At 44.2% G+C, this 22,634-nt stretch overlaps 1 protein-coding gene across 2 annotated transcripts; it reads right to left on the bottom strand.

The window, feature by feature from the left end:
• Positions 1–3,286: 3,286 nt before the first annotated feature.
• Positions 3,287–19,898, bottom strand: leo1 (LEO1 homolog, Paf1/RNA polymerase II complex component). 2 transcript variants are annotated; one of them, XM_062549121.1, is made up of 12 exons: positions 19,749–19,898; positions 18,520–19,212; positions 16,666–16,767; positions 16,207–16,301; positions 15,577–15,725; positions 7,445–7,529; positions 7,226–7,320; positions 6,859–6,993; positions 5,786–5,921; positions 5,329–5,518; positions 4,742–4,839; positions 3,287–3,556 (listed from the first exon to the last, which is right to left on the bottom strand). In XM_062549121.1, the coding sequence occupies exons 1-12, from the start codon at positions 19,804–19,806 to the stop codon at positions 3,437–3,439; spliced, it is 1,956 nt and encodes a 651-aa protein (XP_062405105.1). In that variant the 5' UTR covers positions 19,807–19,898; the 3' UTR covers positions 3,287–3,436. The 2 variants fall into 2 exon arrangements, with proteins under 2 accessions (XP_062405105.1, XP_062405106.1); XM_062549122.1 differs by having other exon boundaries at positions 18,520–19,209; positions 19,749–19,895.
• Positions 19,899–22,634: the final 2,736 nt, after the last annotated feature.

Below are 22,634 nucleotides of genomic sequence, written 5' to 3'. Positions count from 1 at the left end.
GCAACTTGGCCAGGGACACAGGGACACGGGGACACAGGGGCACTCCTGTCCAGCTAAAGGGCATCTAACTAGTGAAATGCGGCTGCAGCAGGGCAGCAACACTGGGCCTGAGAGTGGGCGTCATGACAACGAGGGACCCAGTGACGCAGGGCCTTGGATAAAGTGGCCGCTCAAGAGACTTGCTGGACAATGGCCCTGGAACACTGTGTTTTGGTGTGTGTGTGTGTGTGTGATCTCTTCCAGTATCCATTGCAGGGACTGCCCATGTGTCACACTCACATTGAATAGAAATAGCCAAATGTTTCCCCTTGCTTTCATGTCAGTCTTCAGCTTCTATCTCGCGAAGGCCTCACTGAGTAAAATAAAATGCCCAAACCAATATTTCATATTGAAACACAACCTCAAACATCACTAAATGTAAACAATGTAACCACTGGTCCATCACTGGACCGTAATCGGTCGGCTATAAGCTGTGCGTTCGGCGTGTGTTCGGCCCAGACATGCTCAGACAGGTTTAAGCAGCCTAAAAGCTCTTGCCTCCACCCAGCCAGCAGCCACTGTCTCTCCTTTCTCTTGTCTGTAGGGCGTCTCTAAAGTCATGGCATAGCTCCTGCCCGTCGGGGACTAGCACCCATTGGCCCCACTGTCTGAGTACCACAATAATGACCTAGTGGCTCAGGTGTGATATGAATAGACTGTTTACAGGAACGTATTGAACAGGGTGTCGAGGCAACAGCGGGTGGCAACAGCGGCAACAGAAAGTTTGCTGTATGTGCTTAATACATGTTCAAGGAAACCTATTCATCTCAAGATAATGTCTTTGAATATAGGGCACTTCTGAAGCATTCTTATCTGAGGAAGACACACCATAACCAAATCCAGAAGATTTTAGTGTAGAATAGCCCAGACCATTCTGTCAGCTTCAAACTGACGGGGTATATTGCTCTGAACTAAAGATATAAAGAGGACAGCATTCTGCATTACATGTCAGTAAACAACATTGTTATTCATTTGCCTGTGCAGTCTGGTGTGTTTCTGGGGGGAGCGCAGGCATGATTATACTGCTTAGAAATATATGAACATAGGTTGTCTTTTGGCTATAAGACTCCACACACATATGATAATTCCATAGGAAAGACTAGGCTGACTTGGTACAGCGACAGCATGATGAAAGGATTTGGTTCCTCTGCTAAGAGCACCTAATGAGTGCAGTGCCCCCACGATCAAGTGATTGATTATAGGACGGAGCAGGCTAAGTCAACATTTTATTGCCAAGAACCCTCGTTCTGCAAACTGGGGGGGGGGAAATGACGCGGTCCTGAGCATGTGTCCAATCAGGCGAGGGATCCACCTGTCAATCACCATGACTGCGTGCAAGTATCTAACATCTGACAATTTCAAGGTCATACACTGCTTCGAACAACAGGACTGAATACAGCCTTTCTTTTCAGAAGGAAACACCAGCTTAAGGTTAAAACAAACATTACAGGAATGTGCTTGTATTGATCTTCTCCTGGACCTCAGTGACGCATGAGGACCCAGGTGCTCTGTATTGACGGGCTTCACATTGTGTCCTAGTAAGACAGCAACACTGAGGGTGCTGCCCTGATGCAAGTAGTCCGTGCTTGGGGCTGTCAGCTGGAGGCAAGGGGAGGGGACGGAGGCTGCAGCGTTGAGGGGAGGGGGGTGATGAAATGCTGCAGAGCCTCTGCACCCCCCACGAGCGCCCCCCCCCCCCCCCCCCCCCCCACCCCCTTCTCCTCCAGCACATGGCCAGTGGCCTGCCAGTGCAGCCCTTCTCTGCAGCAGAGTTATGTAACGCTGGGGCTGAGGCAGCCAAGCGTGGCCCGCCGACGCTCACGACATCCTGAGCTGAGAGGGGGAGAGACAAACGACGGCATCCCACTCAGACACCGAGAGAACACAAAGTGACGCCCTCAACTCACACGGACCATCTGATCCAACACATGCACGAGAGCGCATTGCAAGCACAACACATTGCTCGGCATGAGAAAAGCTTTCACCACCGCAGCACCAGAGGAACTAAACATTCAGACACTCTCACACAAACAGAGGCACATTAGCCAACACATGTAGCATCTCTGCCCCTGCAGCAGTTGCATCTTTAAACACGGAGCATTTGCTATTCTTAACCAGTGGTGAGCCAAGCGATGTGATTAATGACCCCTGCTCTCCCTTCTCCCTGAGCAGGAGGATCTCCTGAGGTTTTCCACGGAAAAACAAAACATCCTCCTCCTGGCTGAGAGGACGACTGGGACACATATTCCTCCTGGCTGAGAAGACTGGGACATCCTCCCAAAGCTCGTGTGCTGACTCAGACAGCGTGAGGACGGGGGCACAACTGTCTGCTTCGGCCACTTCAGCTCCTGGGCCGGTGGAATTGGCACGTAGTGACTGTCAGAGATGGCACTGCCCTTTTGGTCTGCCCACAATCTGTGGCAGCTGGGCACGAGTGAAAGGCCAGGGGGTGCCTTACTAGCACACTTTCTCAGGGGGCATTGGTCAACATGGCTCATGAAAGGAGCCTTGTTTCTCTTCTGCAGAGTGCTTTAATGCGAGGCCTTTGCCTGGTACAGCTGCATGGAGGTTTGGGGGGGGGGGGGGGGTGTAAGATGAAGACTGTTGTGGATTGAGCAGCAAATGACTTTACGTAACTCGCTTTCACTACATACTTACCTCCGCTCGCTACCTCAGCACTCTGGGACCGGTTCTGGCTGGCTGGGGCTGCCTCAGAGGTATCCCAGGGACAAGCGCCGGCGGCCACGCACACCTTCCCGTAAAAAAAGGGGAAATGTGTGAAGGGCTAAGCCCCCCTGTTATCTCCTGAGTGCTCATTGTGCGTCACTCTGCCTAATGGTGGCGAATCACTAACCGGGATCTGCATTCTCCAGGGGAGCGGGCAGATTTAGCAGCTCTAGGACCACTTCATAACCCTTCTGTGCTGCCTGGCCAAGAGTAGGTCAAGCCAAGGCCAGATTACACACTTCTCTGTCAATATCAAACTGCACCTGTGCACCAGTGAATCTGCCTGGACTGTGAGCCTTGCTAAATCATGAGCTTGTTATAAATAGGTCTATCTATTTACAAAATGGGGGTCAGTAAGGAGTTGGTAAAATGTTGCTCAAAGACACACCGTGTGATTGCTAAAATAGCATAAATAATCAGCAAAGCGGTGATAATACTTTACAACTACTAGATATTTTATGACCAATGGGCACAGCAGCTTGCCTCCATAAAAACACTACGGAGCAAAAGATTACTCAAGTTTGTTTACTCTGTACTGCCTTTATTCCTCTTTACGGCTGAACAGTTCCATTAGAAAATGTACAAATGGACACGCCATGATACTATGTCAAACACACAGACAAAACAATAAAAAAAAACATTAAAAAAAAGAAATGAGTGAAAAGAAAAATCACTCATCATCATCCTCTTCCTCTTCATCACTGATGACATATTTCTTTGCCTTCTTGGGGGAGGAGGACTCGTCATCGTCATCGTCTGCTTTCCTTTTGCCGGCTGAGTTCTCTCCCTCCTGAAAGAGAGCAGTGAGACAGTAAACACCAGGCTTTTCCCACGTACATTTCCCTCCTCACCACGGTGAGACGACTGGCACGCACAGCAACAAAAGGTTCCTGTTCCTGCTGTTCCTGCTGTTCCTGCTCAACGCTTCCCAGAGCAATGGTAGGGCATGCAACAAAGTGTGAAACTATGCCACCTGCTGCTACCCTGAGGAACTGCACACAGTGAATGGAGGATGGTCTACTGACTTTTTAAACATCAAAACTCTCTGGATTATAGCTGGAGATTAGTGGGTGGGAATAGAAGCAGAGGCTTTGGAGTGAGATGTCAGTGTCATCATACTTCTTAAAGGAGCACACTGACTTGTTGGGGCTTTAGCCAGAGACTTTGTAATGAGGAGACATGGCACTCAAAAAATCTCCCATAGAAATGTCTGGGGGTAACACAAACATGGCCGTCATTTACACATATTCCTCTCCTTCCGCCGCCAAAAGTTGACACGTGAATACATTGTGCCAATCATGTGGGATGTTGTGAATACATCATGCCAATTATGTGTTGTGATCTCGCAGCTGGAGTGAGGTTGGTGTGTCATGATTCGTAAAGCCTTGTGCTTTCGCAATTCTGTCTAAAATAGATGCCTGATAAGTGTGCAACAAGCGCTGCAATATGGTGCCAAGTGGAGGGACTTGCCTCGTATGCCCGTATGTACATGCTTACAAAATGGCTGTGTCTCATTTGACATTGTTAATTGTACACATTGTAACTATACAAATCACAGGATGTAAATAGGAAACTGTTGATAAGCTAGGCTAGGGGTGTGTGCGTCAGACCGAGTAACTACACGCACGGAGATGAAAAGGGGATGTATCGACTCCTCTAACTCTGGGGAATACGGTGAAAAGGCTAAAGATTCAAAAAGATTCGCTGTGTTCCAGTAAGCAGTCCTGAAAGCCAGAGTAAAAGTGTGGAGGAATAAAGCAACAAGAGGGACACTTCAGAAGCTACACACACATTAGTGTGTGTATTCAATACCTGCACTGTACGGCCTGGGAAGCTCATCTGGAGAGCATGTGCGGAAGTACGAGTGAACCCACCCCAATACAAAGGTCTCCTGATAAGAGTGTGTTGTCTCAGTGACACAGTTAAAACCCATACAGTGCTGTGGCTGCTAGAGAGGCTTGTCTGTGGCACTCACGTCATCGCTGTCCAGTTTCTTGGCCTTCATCAGTCGCTGTGCCTTGTCCTCGTCTGAGCCCTCATCGCTGTCGGACGAGTAGATTCTGGCTCGCTCCTCTGTAGGACAACAGAGCAAAAACACGTGTTTAGAGACACACCACGATGGCAGCGCAACATCTAACAACGAACATTAAAACGATTTTGGACACTAAACAAAGCACTGCTACAATAAGGCTGAACCGATTATAATGGGACTTTTTTGTGCTGGTTCTTGCATACTGTTCTTTCAGGCATATTATGAGCATTTTAAATCTGGAATTAATATTGTTTTTGAAAATCCATCTTAAAATCTGAATTTCTAAGCGACTTGTCAAGGACATTCTCAGTGTTAAAGCCTACTGCCATAAACAAACACTGAGCCACACAACAGGGCCACAGCGTCTGCTGAGGAACAAATGACACTTAATTTGCCTAAGTAAGCCGCCAGGTAATCCCAAGTGCTATTGTTGTTAAGCTTTTGTTCTGGACTGTACGCAGTGGCCAGTCTCAGTAAGTGGCATGCAACCTCCTCCTCCTCCTCCTCCTCCTCCTCCTCCTCCTCCTCACCTCTCAGTCCTCCGGTCTTGTACTTGCTCTTGATGGCGGACAGGCTGATGGCCTCCTCTCCCTCCTCGTCCTCGTCGTAGCGGTCGGGCTCCAGGTAGCCGGCGCTCAGGCCGCGCTGGTGCTGCTTCTCCCGCATGCGGCGCTGCTGGGACTCACGGCGGATGGAGGCCCGCAGACGCTCCTCTTCTTTCTGCAGCAGAAACACAGCAGTGGACATGAAGCAACCAGCACACACCTCAATACTGATCAATACTGAACCAATTGTCATCTGATTGTCCCTACTAAAAGTTTGGACTGGAAGTTTGAAGTCTGCAATTCGGTTTTGCAAAAACATTGTTGATATTTTAACTCAACAGTTATGTGTGCTACCAGAGCTAGGACTGTGCATGAAGCCTTTATTGGAGCAGACACCTCACTGGGGTGGAGGCCTTTTCATCAAACTCTTAGCCGCCTTTACCTTGATCATCTCGTTCCTCTGAGACTCGGGGTCACGGCCGGCCATGGGCAGGATGCGGATCTTCTGCGTCTTGGAGCAACGGTCAGCCAGAGAGAGCGTCATCTTCCTGTGCGTGGCGCTGTCTGTGGAGTGAGGCCTGCAGGGCAGCCACACAAAAGAGTTTCAGGACAACAAGGGAAACGGGCAACGTGACTTTGGCGGAGAAGTCAAAACAAACAGCACATGTTCTTGCTCTCTGTTAATGGTTACGCATTTTATAGGACACACAGGAAGACCACTAGGGCAACAACCCAGAATACGAAAAGGCCATAAAGGCCATAAATACCTCTACGAGGTTACGCAGCCATGTAAAGAACGGATATTGCTTATGCTGCCACTGACTGGAAATCCAACCCCACGTGTGAGTTCTCAATCTGAACCTGTATTGTATGGGCCCTCTCTCAATCTGAACCTGTATGGGCCCTCTCTCAATCTGAACCTGTATGGGCCCTCTCTCAATCTGAACCTGTATGGGCCCTCTCAGCAGGGCCATACACAGGGTATGCTGTATGCTATTTTTTTTATCATTTCGATGCATTTTAAGCAAACAACATCTTTAAAATGGATTTATACAATTAGATTCAGAAAGTAATGTAGCTGCAAGTGGTCATGATCAGCTTCACTACTTGGACCCCTAATTAAAAGTAACAAAACGAGCTGAGGTTCAGCTATTACTTTCAACAGGTTCAGACTGTCAATCAGCAGTCTGTTCAATACAAAAGGCCAACGGGGTCTGTCAGATCAGACGCTTAATTTGTTCTCACTTGTCCAGCCAGAAGCTATTAAAGTATTATGACATAGTGAACATACTTGAGTAGTATTTGTGCTGTTGCTGGCGGCATATACAAACCATTTGTTTTCCTTTTGTGATAATCCAAAACACTGGCACCCTTAAACTGCACCTGCTGATTTTGGCTACAACAACTAGCAGTCACGATCTTGGAAAAGAACAAGTCTTGGAGCTCTCGTTGCGCAGAACACAGCTCAATAGTAGGCTCACCTGAAGGTCAGTTTAGTCTTTGTAGTGGGCTCACCTGAAGGTCAGTTTAGTCTTGAACACGGCTTGACCTTGCAGACCGGTGCCCTGTCTGATGAACAGATGGTTGTGGTCTCCCTGAAGTGGGGCCTTGTAGACATCAAACACCTCATTTCCCAGATGGAGTGACATACTGATGGGGGACAGAAAAGGTTAAAGTTCAGTAGTATTTACTAGGATTTAGCAGATGCTTTTATCCAAAGCAACACAAACTTGCAACGGTGTGACATTATTTACCACAGCTCCATCATGGCCACAAAAAGGTAACTAGCTACAGTAAATCTCCACAGATTGTAATCTGTGCTCCTCAAAAATGAGAATCTGGTTGAGAGTTTTTGATAATGTAAAAATAACGTCCAACCCACCTGCCGTCAGACCACTTCACAATGCGAGCGTTGCTCTCTCGAGTCTCATTGCCCTCTTCATCTTTGCGGGATCTCCACCGGATTGTGTTTTCCACCTGGACCACAAGACACGATTGATGAATAACATACAGTCCAAATTACAGTGTGGTGAAATATCACACACTGCAGCTTTTGAGGCCCCGAAACAAAATCTTTGTTGAGAGCCAATGTGGACAATACCTTCAGTTTGAGGCGTGTCCTACCCTCCTCATCCAGCATCTCCTCATCTTCAAACTCATCTTCATAGTACTGGGGATCAAACGGCCTACACAGACGAGAGCATTATTGGCACACACATCTCAAATGACCAGCAAACAGTGATGTATAAAGTACTAGAGATCCAGACTTGAGTAGAAGTACAAGTGCTCTATCAAAAAAGTGACTTGAGTAGAAGTAGAAGTGCTCTTTAAAAACCGTACTTAAGTGGAAGTACTAAAGTATTAAACATGTTTTGTACTTAAGTATTGCAAGTAGTTTATTTTTTAAAATACTACTCAAGTACTGGAAGTAAAAGTAGAAGTATTGTGTAATTAGCTGATTTGCGAACGAGATGGGTGCAAAAGGTATCAGCACAATCGTTCAGTGCAGGCCCCTTGGCAGACACCCGGGGGCCATAGCCTAGGCCCTAGACTAGGCTATAAACATGTGATACTAGTTAAACAAGGTGAATAAATATAACTGTATGGGTTTCCCAATGTCATTTGTAGGGGTGTTATGACCGATACAACTCACTTTTAATACAATAATAGGTACAGAATCATTGATCATCTGTAGCCATCTATCTATCTATCTATCTATCTAATGCATCAGTCAGTAGCCATACTGTAGCATACATGATAAGACTATAGTGTCACAATTGTTTTAACATAAGTAGTCCATGGGCCAGACCAGCTACCGGTACCATCTGGGTGGGCAAATTCTAGTTATGATTTTTTTTATACCTACACATCCCTAGTTTATGTTTTGATGTGATAGACCTCTGAGATTGGTAGCTTTTTAGTGGTTATCACCTAATGAAGTACACCACCCTCTACAATAAATCGCATTTTAGACACCTGGTGCATATCCTGGTTGTACCCATGGTTAAGATACTTATCAGTGTTGTATAATATTGAGTGTGGTATCAATTTAAAGAGGACATCCTAAGCTTTCATTCAAGCACATTGGTGGAGCCCTCTGATGAACACAGAGGTCACTGGAGCTCTTTGAGCCAACAAAAACACAACATTTTCATCCATTTCCGCCTAAACTATACACTTTCTTTATGTCCTGTGGCATCAGAGAATATTACAGACACAAAAGACAGAAACTAAAATACTCTCAGGACTCCAAGGATTCAAAAAATGTATGCTTTACCCATACTACTCCATTAAGGGATGTAATTTCAGGGCCAAACTAAAAAGGATGACCAAAATAAGAAGCAGGGCCAAAATTCCACACATGGAACTCCTTGGCCCCCTTCTGTTTCCTCTCCTTCACAATCTTTTCATGGCCAGTAGAAGAGTTGTGGATCTTATACACATGAATGTCACAATTCTTCTCTGTGACAACATACAGTGCATTTCCCCACCTGTCTGCTAGTTTTCTTTTACCACATTCCCCCATATTCGGGATTTAAGGTGCGACACTACAGGTGAATAGGGTAAAATTTTAAAACAATAGATATCACCATGAAACTTCCTCAGTTGATTACTTACACAAGTATGAAAAAAAAGTATTGCAAGTTTTTTAAAATTGTCTCATTAAATATGCATGATTTTGCATATATTTCCATCATACCCCTTTGAAATAGTTACTTTATTTGTCTTACAGCTTGAAATCAAAGCCCATTTTTATTTACAAATTTAGCATCAAACATCAAAATAATGAAAAAAGGCAACAGTTCTGAAAATTAATTAAAAAAAATGAAAAACTAGAATAACAGGGTTGGAAAAGTCATCATATCCCTGATTTAATACTTTGTAGCGCTTCCTTTTGCTTTTATTACAGCCATCAATCTGTTTAGATATGTCTCTATTAGCTTTGCACCCCTAGATTGGGGAATATTTGCCCAAACTTCCTTGCAGAATTGCTCAAATTCAGTCAAATTCTGTGGGGAATGGCGATGGACTGCTGTCTTCAAGTCAATCCACAGATTTTCTACAGGATTTAAGTCAGGGCTCTGACTTGGCCAATCAAGGACATTCAACTTCCCATCCTTAAGCCACTGCTTTGTTATTTTGGCAGTATGTTTAGGATCATTGTTGTGTTGGAAGGTGAACGACCTGCCCATCTTCAGCTGTCTATCAGAGGGAAACAGGTTTTCCTCAAGAATTTGGTTGTACTTGACAGCATCCATTTTCCCTTTTATCTTGACCAATTGCCCAGAACCGCTGAAGAGAGACATCCCCACAGCATAATAATGCCCCCACCATGCTTCACAGTAGGTATGGTGTGTTTTGGGTGGTGTACTGCGTTTGGTTTTAAACATAGCGCTTGGAGATTAGTGCAATATACACTGGAATATTCTGCTACCATGTAGAAAAAGGCTTTATGGCAGATGAAACTAAGATTGAACTTTTTCGCTGAACTCCAGGCGCTATGTTTGGCAAAAACCAAACACAGTACACCACCCAAACAAACCATACCACTTTATGAGGTTTAGAACCCTGGCAGCTGAGTTATGGACATACTCAGAGTCTGCTATGGGCCTTGGTGGGCAGTCCAGTCAGAATACCATTGCAGTAGTCCAGACAGGAGGTGATTAAGGCATGGATGGGTGTTACTGAATGTGTGAGTGAAGGCCAAAGTTGTGAGATGTTTCTGAGGTGGTAGAAGGCGGACTTGGTGATGTTGATGTGGGACTGGAAGGATGACGCCTCAGGAGATGGGGAAATGGATCAGCCTTCCACAACCAGGGCCAGGTCTCCAACTTTCCTGAGCAGGGGTGCAGGGTCTACCACCATGAGTTCTGTCTTATTACTGTTGAGTTTGAGTAAGTTTGTGGTCATCCATGATTTGAGTTCCTGCAGGCAGTTTACAAGTTCTGTGGGTGGGAGCTGGCATGAGGAGTTTGTGCTGATATAAAGTGTCATCAGCAAAGCAGTGGAAGCTGAGTTCATGGTTACGGATAATATGACCTAGGAGTAGCGGGTGCTAGATCAGAGTTGGAGCCATTGAGAGTGATAAATTGTTTCCGGTCTGTGAAGTAGGACTGGAACCAGGACAGTGCTGTGCCACTAAGGCCGATGAGCTCAGAAAGGTGATGAAGCTGGATGGTACCACACCAGAGATGCATTTATGATGTTTTCCACTGGATGACAGAGCATGGGAAGACAGTTCTTGACCAGGGTGGTGGATATTAGGTCAAGGCTGCTGTTGAGGTCTTGGCTGAGGTGACCAGTTTTTTTACTCGGTCGGCATCCAGTGGAGAGAAGGCGGATAGGCAGCACTGAGGTGAGCCGGCAGCTGAGTGGTGAGAATCCTGTTGGGGCAGTGTGGGGCCCAGGAGACTGGAGCTGCCCATGGATGGTGTCCACTTTCTTCTGGAAGAAATCCAGGAACCTGGGGCCTCATTTGTAAAATGTTCTTATGCACAGATTTGATCTTAGACGGTGTGTAAGCTCAAATCCATGGCAACGCTCAGATTTATATTTAAAAAAATCATCGTTGACATGGAAAAGTATCTCCACGTCAGGTTCCAATTTCAAAATTCCAAGACCAACGATCTCATGTCTTCCTTTGCCATATGCATGATCAATATCAGATGAAGTAATTCTTAAAGATTGGACAGCACTTAACACGTATGCTAATAAATAATTTAGCATATCAGCATTCCCTGCTAACTAATACATATAGCTCTTAATTCATAATTCTAACTCTCACAGGAGAAACACAGAGTTCATAACTCTCAACCAAGCCACTCCCAAGGTTATGGCTATATCCTGAAGCCTCACAGCCTTGGCCATGGTGGCGGGCTTACTGTTATGCATCGTGCTCACATCCTGGTCAAAGTCAATATGACCACCTTTGAATGTGTTCACTTCACGTTGTCTGGGTCCACACAGCCCCTAATCTACTTCGACGCTATCTGACTCCATAGCGACTCATCTCGTCACCCACCACCCTTACCCTTAGTTGAACACTACAACCATACCCTCTCTCTCAGGACTTTGTAGCACCTCTCACCACGTGTTAGTGTCACACTCATCAATAACCATTAAAACCACCCCAAATTGCTCTTCTCTATCATCAACCATCTTCTTCACCCTCCTGATGCTGCTAAACCTTCAGATGCAACTGACCTCTGGGCCTCATTAATAAAAATAGAAATAGAGTAGAAATCACCCTTCATTTGATCTTAGATCATCTCTGGAATTATTGTATGTGTGATTCAGAAAAAACAAATGTACACACACAAAAAAACATGTGTAGGCCTAGCCTATGCCATCTGATATTAACTAGCCTACATTTATGCGCTGTCATTTCTAATAGTTTGTAATTATGATTTTCCAAGCAGCGCATTCTGGAATGAGATTCTATGCATCCATGTCCATTGTCATTTCTTCTGCTTGCAGTAATGTGGTATGCAATGTGTGATACATTTGGTAGATTTACTTTAGCAGTAGAAAATAGTAGGCTACCTTATGAATGAAAGACCTTTAGGCCTACGTTAAGGTACAGTACATTTCCAATATGACCCAAGGTCATATATTGCTGATGTAGCCTAAAGCGTACTAAATTATAAGCGTGATGTGTCATGTAGGCCGAACGTCTCTTTTGGGATAGGCTATGTTTAGGCTATGTTTTTGCTAAAGTGAAGTATAGTATAGAATTAGTTTGCCGGTCATTCTTCATTCCTTCTGCACGTCGGGGTTCAAGCTATTATATCTTTGCATTTGTTTTCCAGTGCCCTAAACATTGCCCTTTCCAGTGCCCTAAACATTGCCCTTTATAGTTTGATATAGGCCTACCTTAATCTATCTTTATATTTCAGCCTACATTATCCAAATTGTCATTATCCAAGTATTGTCATCTGATCTCGGGCACTGCCATCAGTCATAGAGCAAACAGGTGCGCATTCTGCAACACCTTACGCAACTCTAAATATGAAGATCAGAGGATAACTTCTGTCCCTTGGTGATGTATAGATGCCAACTATCTGTCCATTATTGCTCATTCAAATATGATCTTTTAGTGACGGAGCCATGAGCACAAATGTCATATTTTCCTTTCCTAAACAACACTTTACGGTCAATATTACATTGATTGGAACATGAAATATATCAATTACTTTATGGTAGGCCTTGGTGCTTTTTTAGATGTTATGAAATAGGTTAGGTAGGCTATAGGCCCATGTTTTTTCTCACTTTTCTAAGCAGGCTAGTTAGCTCAATAGCAGTTTCACGTCAAATCATGAAATATTAAAAAACATGTTAGTTGGTCAGTCTCATGACACACCATAATTACATTAATACGTGTTATAATCCCTTGTGCCAAAATCCAAGGTAAAAATATATTAAGAAGCCTCTGCCCAAATGAACTTAAAGGAGCAAGCTAATCACCAATCTGCTAACTAATGGTCACAAACACACCAGTATACTGCTGACAAATGGGCACCCTCATTCACCGATGTTTCATTAAGTTAGGCCCACAACACCTCATGAAGGCTTAACAGTGAAACCAGCATCCTGGAGACACTCCCCTCCATGCTGCCACCATAATACCACATTGCAATATCCAATATCCAAATACTCTTAACCAACCTAGGCATGGTCTAGGTTGGTTAGGTTGGTCCGTCCCGTTGATGCGTACTGAACCATGACCCTAGAAAACCCTAACCCTAACAGTCCGTCACAAACACAAAACAAATAAGACAGTTAGCTACCTTAGCTTGCCCCCCAGGAAGTCTAACTTCTCCTAACCCACAACCATTCACGTGCTTGTTCTGCTGCCAGGGACATGGTACTAACCACCTGCCTTAGACTTCATCCACAAATGCCCAATTTAGAAAGAAAGCCAACAGCAGATCTGGCCACAAACCCTTGAGCGCCGATTTCAATAGGCCTTAGTCGTGCACTCCAACCTGGCTGGGCTGTCTCCTCTGCTATTTCAGTGTATTTTGCTCTTTTCAACTCATTGGCCTCTCCTACTCATAATGATACTACAACAAACGTTTCCACCGTGTGTATACACATATAAGTCCTTGGGGTGGTGTTGGAATATAAGATTACAAAATAAGACATAGAAAGATACGTACCTGAAACAGAAAGAATAGAATATATACTTTTTTGATTCCATGAGGGAAATTCAGTTCTCTGCATTTAACCCAATTTAACCGAATTAGTGAACACACAGCACACAGTGAACACACAGTGAGGTGAATCACACAACCCAGAGCAGTGAGCTCAGCTGCCTGCCCAACCAGCAGCGCTCGGGGAGCAGTGAGGGGTTAGGTGCCTTGCTCAAGGGCACTTCAGCCATGGTGGACTGGTCGGGGATCGAACCGGCAACCCTCCGGTTACAAGCCCGGTGCGCTAACCAGTACACCACGGCTTCCCACCAGGGAAGATGTGGAGGTCACAACAATATAAGACAGTTCACATAAGTGATATTATTTGATACAAAATACAAAATTGATACATATGGGGAGGAAACAGAAGGGGGCCAAGGAGTTCCATGTGTGGAATTTTGGCCCTGCTTCTTATTTTGGTCATCCTTTTTAGTTTGGCCCTGAAATTACATCCCTTAATGGAGTAGTATGGGTAAAGCATACATTTTTTGAATCATTGGAGTCCTGAGAGTATTTTAGTTTCTGTCTTTTGTGTCTGTAATATTCTCTGATGCCACAGGACATAAAGAAAGTGTATAATTTAGGCGGAAATGGATGAAAATGTTGTGTTTTTGTTGGCTCAAAGAGCTCCAGTGACCTCTGTGTTCATCAGAGGGCTCCACCAATGTGCTTGAATGAAAGCTTAGGATGTCCTCTTTAAAATGATACCACACTCAATATTATACAACACTGATAAGTATCTTAACCATGGGTACAACCAGGATATGCACCAGGTGTCTAAAATGCGATTTATTGTAGAGGGTGGTGTACTTCATTAGGTGATAACCACTAAAAAGCTACCAATCTCAGAGGTCTATCACATCAAAACATAAACTAGGGATGTGTAGGTATAAAAAAATCACAACTAGAATTTGCCCACCCAGATGGTACCGGTATGCTATATTTTGGGTCTTTGGCCCATGGACTAAAGTTAAGAATTTTGATACTGATTTGATATGGGAGCCCCACCACACCAGTGGAGACCAGACATTACAAGGCATACTTCCCCACACTCAGTGAAAAGGTGGCTTCATATCATATGTTTGTATTTCAAACATTTTGAAATTCATATGAAGTTTACATTAGGCCTATTTATGATCTGCACAATTAGTTAAAATACATGTATGTTGAGTATTTGATATTGATTTTTTATTTTGATTTTACACGATTGTCATATTGACTTACATTTATCTTTAATGTCAATTGTCTAATTGAGTGCCTGTCACTTTAAAAGAACATGAGAGTAATTAGGCCTCAGTCGTGGTAGGTTATCCGGCTAGTCTAGAATAGCCAGGCATAATGCATAGGAATATGTGGAGGTGATGCTTATGTTTTCTATGTAATCTATGTAGTTTAAATAAATGTTCTAAAACCAAACAAGTGGAAGAACACAATATTCAAGTAGTAGGCTAGTTATTGTGGGGTGCTACACAGACTGAAGTCGGGAGACCAAGAAGAAATGTTGCAATTTAAAAACGGGATTACTCGAGAATTACTTAATGTACAAATGAATGCTTCTCATGTAGCCTAACTTCACCTTGATTTTCTCGCGAACCCTTAATTACAGCAACTATTTACTCCCATTGGAAAGCTAAGATCGTGCTGTCAACAAGTGACACGCATCAGTGTGACTAGGACTTTGTGAGCAATCCGGAACGGATTTGTTCGTGACCGACACACCAGTAACGAGTAACGATGGAGCACATAAAAAATGTATCGGAGTAAAAGTACTATACTCATCAAAAATATGTAGTGAAGTAAAAGTAGAAGTAGGAGAAAAAAATAATACTCCAGTAAAGTACAGATACTGCATTTCAGTACTTAAGTAGAGTACTTAAGTAGTTCTACTTCGTTACTATACATCTCTGCCAGCAAAGGTCATAAAGGATCAACTCAGCTCCATATATAGCAGTTCTTGAGAGTATTTGTCCAAAGTGTGACCACATATGACTCAAAAGTTAAACTCTTGCTTGACAGACAGTTGAAATGAGGAGATGATCACCTTGGCTCCACACTGAGGAAGTTGGGCAGCTTGACGAAGTACAGGTCACTGCCGAGGTCGGTGCTGACTTTGGGGATCTCCACCTCGATCCTGGTCTCGGGCACAGGCTCCTCCTCCGGGTGCTCTCCCTCCATCCCCTCCTCGATGTCCTGCAGAAAACACCGTCAGCCAGCGCCACCATCACCATCACCATCAGCCAGCGCCACCTCTCAGTCTACAGGACCAGCACGCTTCACCAAGTAGCCAACAATGGCCGTCGCCATGACGCCTCAGCATTCAGGAAACGCTTATCTATTCTATTTTAACGTGACGGTTGACAGTGCTTAACATCTCATAACGCATATAAAAGTAAACTTTTCTATTTTATATCGGTTATATATGATGTAGTATATCCATGCTGAGGGCAGAATTGTCAACATTTCGCAAGAAATCTAAGTTGAAGCATATTCTAGTTAGCGTACTGAGAACGCATGTAAACAGAATGAACAGAAGTTGAAAACAGTTTCGGAACAATAAATATTTCCGGGTTAAGGAATAAGGTGGATACAGCACAAATGCAGTGGGAGTCCCAATCCAAAACCGCCTTAAAATAAAGAAATAAACAAATAAAACTTCAGAGCACAGACTCACCAGTGGTTGTCCAGGCGTGGGGGGCTTCTCAGCATCACTGTCTGAAGAAATGTCATCGGCCTCCCCAAACAGGTCATCTGCAGCTGGCTTTGGACCTGGGAAAAGAGATGGTTAAGTCCTGGGCAGCATTCAATGTGTCATAAGGACAGCAGCACTCTACTTCTGAACACTTACAGGAAAACTACTTCTGAACTCACTGAATTTGACATTTGTATGACAGAGAGAAGAACAGCTACAATATAGTCAGGATAGTGTGTACTACACAGACTTATAATAGCACAAGGTCAATAGAGCATTTGAGTCATGTTATGTAAGCCAACTGGATGAAAATTCAATTAAATAATCAAAATATTCTAATTGGTAACTGTGTGTACACTGGCTGCTGACTGCTGAATCATAAATCCTGTGGTGTTACACTGCCAAGTGCTACTGCGTGCAGTGGCGTAAACGGACACGTACCTTTAGAGCCTCCAGCATCACTATCCGAATCCGAGTCTGAAGCAATTTTCTTTTTCTTCCGTCCAATGAAATCATCCTCACTATCGCTGCCCTTCACAGACTCTGAAGAGCAACAAAACACAAAATCAGAATAATTATTTTACATGAAAGGTTTACATGTTTTCTGTGGAACTTTATTACATTAAATAATTTCAACTTCTGCTTCCCACAAGATCATCATCGTGTCCTCAACATCAGTGTTTATGTGTGCAGTTGTAATGTGATATAATGCAGTTTACCCTTTCTGGCTGGGCTAGAGATTAATGTGGTTCAACATTATGGTCATTAGGGCTGCAACAATGAATCGATTAGTTGTCAACTTTAGGATACTTACTCCTCAGTGGCTGTACACTAAATATCTTTGGCATGTTGTCGAAACAAGACATTTAAGGACATAAACTTGGGCTTTGGGAAACAGTGATCAACTTTGTTTAACTCAATAACCATGAAAATCATTATTGCAGCCCTATTTGACACTGAAACAGTTCAAAGAACAAAAACAAAACATTTCTTTGGAACGTAATTGAAAACGGCGACAAAATCAAATTCCCTTGATCTGGAGTGAAACACTATTTTCAATCTTAGATGACCAGTTAATAACTGTATTTGTTGTTCCAATTAACCTCTCTTTGAATATTATTCGAAAGTCCATAAGCTTAATGACCATATAGTGTTCCCCAGACCTTTTGTGGGATAAATTTAGTCCGTGTCTCTCCACCAATAGGCTAGGCCTACAAGGACTGGAGTTGATGAAAATAAATGTAATTATCCAACACTATCTAACTGCCTTTTCCAAGAATAGAACCTGAATTACTGGAACATTAAGTGAAATAACATTCACTAAGTTAATATCTATACCTAGCGTCATGCAGTTGGTAACATCACGCGTCGGTTATGGGCTTTTACATTCTCTGTGCCTAGTAGGATATCATTTTTGAAGATCTAAGATGAGGCTAATTTCCTACTTTCAAATCTTGCCCCACACCTGAATTCAGGCACAGTGTTTTTAACAGTAAGCCTGGATATGTAATGTGCTTTGATTTAAGCTTCAAGGCAGTTGGACAGAGAAAAAGCTTATGCCATTGTGCCACCTGCCAAGGCTGGGTGTCTGTCTGATCTGCCAGCGATGTGGATTTGGCCCTGCAGCTCAGGCTGGACACCTGCACATCTATCTCTCCTACTTCCTGTCCACATCTTCTGGGTCCAATCACAAACTAGCTTATCCAAAAGACGCACCCAGATCATTGGTCGGGTTGATTGAAGGACTAACCAAAAGCATACATTACAGAGTAATTTGAACTATGCCTCTTGTGCAATAGAAATAAAGCGCAGACTCCCCAGACTAACGTTCAATCTTAAAAGATTGTGTTTAGCCAGACTACCACCTGCCATAAATCCATTTGAAAAGGTAATGTAATTTTTAAAGGAACATTTTTAACTGCTCTTCTATAGCTTTCTAACCAGTTACCATTTAGAGGAGAGGCCTTGGAAGACTGAAAGGCACGAAAAAAAATGGCTTTGCTCAGAACAAACGAAAAGGAAAATAATTTTGTTTTCAGTACCTGAGCCTCACAAGCTGATTGGGTTACATCAGACAACCTGATTTTCTATTTCCTAAAACATGGTTTTCTTCTCAGTCTGCTACTGCTACTGCTAACTACTGAATATGCATCATTTTTAACAAACATGGATTCTTTCAGAAACTAAATCTATGAACACAGCAGGTGTAAACTCAGATTAATAGTCAAGACACAGATCAATAGTCAAAATGTCAACCCATCCTAGTAATTCCATGCATAATCTTGAATATCTGACCTGTCTTGTGCCGACTCCCGGGACCCTCGTCATCGGAGTGGTCTCGGTCTTCATCCGAGCGTTGGGCCTTCTCCTCATCATCTGACTGGTCGCTCTTAATCCCCCTGCCCCATTTCCCATCATCAGAGTGGCCCTCTGGGTCCGAGTGTGGGGTGCCCAGTCCAGACTGAGGGGTTCCTGGGTCTGAGTGGGGGCTGCCTGCATCAGAATGTGGGCTTCCGGCCTCTGACCTTCCGGCCTCTGACCTGGGGCTTGCACTGCCTCTATCAGAGTGGCGGCTGCCTCTATCAGAGTGGCGGCTGCCTCTATCAGAGTGGCGGCTCCCTACCCCTGATGCCGGGCTGCCTACATCTGACCCATGACGCTGGACATCCTCATCATGATGACCCTCCGACCCACTGTGTTGCTCCGCGTCCGACTGCTCATTGTCTTCCTGCTCGGAGTGCATGCTTGCATCCGACTGATTTCCAGACCTCTCGGATTGATTGTCACTGCCACTGTGTTGACTCCCACGGTCATCTTCGCTGTCGTCCCCAAACAGCTCTTTGTTACTGGGCTTCCCACCATCTTGGCCTTCTTCATCATCGTCATCATCACGTTCACGTTCACGTTCACTCTCACTTCCCGAGCCATTGCTGACAGATCTAGGGCGTTCGTGCTCGGAATCTGATCCTGACCCCGAGCCAGACTCTACTAAAGACAGTGAAGAACAACGATGATCAGCACACCTTCCAAACTATAACATGATCTGCATTATGTGATTACGACTGTGTCAGACTGAAGCCTCTTCATGTTTAAAAAGCATCCTGACACGCAGTGTCCTCAAGATGTGCAAGAGGTACAGTTTACAAGAAAGTGTCAATAAGTTCCGTATGTGTAGTGCGAGTACCTAGCAAACAGGCATGTTTACATGACCCAAATACAGTTACTAAACTTGAATATAGGCCCCCGGGTGACTATGTTAACATGAGTATACGTCATGGGACTTACTATCACACTTGTCGATTTTATAGTCAGACGTTTCCATACTATTTTAGCGCAAAAATTCACAACAATGACGTTAACGTTACGATGGGACCTTGCTAGTTACTGAGCTAGCAAGACAGACAACTCAACAGCTACGCACTATAAGGTTACCTTGCACAACCGTCAGAAACAGGATCTGTGATACGACTAAAACGGACAAACTAATATGTAATAATAGTGAGAGAATAAACAAAGATGCGTACCTCGTTGTTCATTATCACTATCTCCATCGCTCCCGAACAATTCATCCATATCCGCCATTTTTTTCAAGGAAGCGTGGACAACAAGTATTTTGAAATTAAAAGTCCCTGCTTCCGGTATGTCTCTAGAAAAGTTTGGACGGTCCGCATGGGACAGTTCCAGTGTACGGTAGTCTGGCTGAAATATTTCCATTGCCAGACAATTTTGACAAGCTTGAGACAGCAAAGTTCAAAATGCCTGTGCACAGTCCTTCTTTTTTCCAGATGCTGTTGATGAGTGGTCGAACCTCAAAAAAGACGATATCCTTGTTCACGCAAATAAAATCAGCAAAAGTATACCCCCTGTGTGCGATAGGCTTGCTCTTTTTTTAGATCTAGGCCTACATGAGACATGTTCAATTCAATTCAGTTTTTTTATAAAAAAAAAATTATTTATCTCCGAGGGACGATTTCTGATTTGCTAGGCTTCACGCTCGTGCGCTTGATGAAAACACTCAACTGTGTCTACTTTATTTCAGCTGTCACTCTAGCCCTCCTTAAATAATCTATCTTAAACTAAAATTAGGCCCAATTTTAAAGCGAGAATGAGGACAACTGCAATTAAAATCTCAACATTCAGTATATTTAATATTTTTTACACCAGACCTGAATGCAGTGCTGAAAATGACCACTGGGTGGCATGAAAGACATGTAGCCACTAGCCACATTAATAAGTCTGGCTCTCATTTCCACAGCTTTTTGTGCTTCTTATGGAAGAGATTAGACATGAATTGGACAGTGTGACTTCCCTATTGAGAGTTTCACCTATGGAGAAACAGTCATTCATGCTTATGAAGAGAATCATTTTTAGATTGTTATTGTTTTTTAATAGACTTGAATGTCATGCGATATGATCAGTAGGTCAAGTAAAGCCATGGGACTGAGGAGAGGTGTTTCCTAGACACATGGGCAAGGCTGGATTAAATACCGGGCCAGTGGGGCTAGTAGCTCGGGGCCCAGAGCCCCAGACCGCATGCAGTGCAATGCCCAAGATGTTTGAAAACGATTGAATGTCAAGGGCCTGAAACCGCACCGCACAAGCTAACCAAAAGGCCTCTGGTGCCTCTAGCTAGTGGATATAAAGGTTTGGCATGATAATATATTTTTTTGTTTTATTTGTGCATAGCATTATAGATGATGGCTTATTCCAAGGAAGACACAATCTGATAAATAAGAACTTACTTTAAGCGACACAAAGATATGGATGAACTCCAGCAACTGATATTGGACACATGGTGTCATTTTCTTGTCCAGTGCAAAGCTAAATGAATTGGCAGTACTTGCAATTATTTGTTATGTTATGTGAAATGATTTGTGTAAAGTTGAAAGCTCATGTCTCCAACAGACGCATTTCGGCCCTATATGCCATGCTGGGGCTGATACGCTGGTGATGGCCTATAGGCTATAGGGCCGAAACACACCCATTTAGAGAAAAAAAAGGGGAAAAAAATGTTTTCTTTTCTTTTTTTAAACTCACACCCTAAGAGGTATTTTATTTTTTGAACACGCTTGTTCCTATGTAGCTGATGTGAAGCGGTATCATTGAAGGCAATGAGTGAAGATTCTTAATTTGTTTGTGTTGGTGTAACAGATGGCAGCTAGTTAGCTGTGCGTGTGGAGCGCTAGTAAACCTCACTCCCCGATGCCTCAAGAGCGCTGCTAGCATGAAAGCTATCATGGACATGCCATCACTTACATTGACAGTTTGCCTAGATACAACACTACAAAGACAGAGTGAAGCTTTTTCCCCATCTGTGTAAAGAGAACATTTCTCTAGAAAATCAATTGGAGGTCCGAAACCAAACGCACCCAAAGTGCATTACATTGAAGGAAAAACCTCCCAAAAGATTTTCATATAATGTTTATTTTTATACTTTGTGGATCTGATTATCTTAAAGGCTTTCAAATGAAGACGTTGACTGACTATTAAGGGTCTTTTCAACAAAAACTGAGTTTATTTAGCTTCTTTTAAGAAATCCCCTCAACATCTTTCTGAGGGGAATGCAGGTGGTGGACTCCTCCCGAGAAACTTGGGCAGTCCTGGATGGCGGTGGGGGCCGTCCTCTTTGCCCATCTGAACCTGCTCCACACCCTTCTCCAGAATGGCTTGGAGGTCCCCTCGGTCCCTCCCAGAGAAGTGGGGGTCTCAGGAAAAGTGGGGGTGTCAGGTGTGTCAGGGGCATCAAAAGTAACAGTAACAGGACAGTGTCTCCTCATGCACCATCTGGATGCCATTGTTGAAGCTTATGGTTAACAACAGACACTGATCACCTGTTATAACATCCGTCTGCACAGTGAGGCCAAAGGCATGGTCCTCCACATCAGGTGCCGGGGTCAGCAGACCCTGGGTGCCTTGAAGAAGGGAAGTGGTTTCGACAGCCTGCTTCAGAGACATCAGAGAGGCCTCAAAGGATGACTGCTGGGGAGATGCTCGCAGCTCCACAGCGTCGCCTGATGTCTGGGCCTCAGTGAGACAGACAGACATCAGCCACCAAGATGCCGTTGTCATCCTGCAGGACTTCCTGGGATGTCGCCTCATAGGTGTTGTTGGCAGGGGGCTCATCCTCCACCTGCTCTGCCTCCTGTTGAGCAACCTGCTCTGGCATCAGGGTGTCCTCACTGATAAAGGGGAGAACGGGGGTTACCTCACCAGACCTGGGCTCAGGGATTGGACTAGGGGCGATCTTGTGGGTCTCGGCCCAACTAAGGCGGGGGCTTGGCGATTTGCTCGCTGGAAGTGGTGACTTGTCACCGGCACTGTCCTTGTTGATGTGTTCCAATAAAATGTCCATAGCAGCTTCAAGAAGAAGTGACAAACATCAAGTCTGGCAGCTCTATTTATAGCTCATC

The sequence above is a fragment of the Sardina pilchardus genome, chromosome 11 (assembly GCF_963854185.1).
Source record: "Sardina pilchardus chromosome 11, fSarPil1.1, whole genome shotgun sequence".
In the NCBI taxonomy this organism is placed as follows: domain Eukaryota; kingdom Metazoa; phylum Chordata; class Actinopteri; order Clupeiformes; family Clupeidae; genus Sardina; species Sardina pilchardus.
Note: the sequence above shows the minus strand (reverse complement) of the source record. Positions and strands in the feature narration are given on the sequence as shown.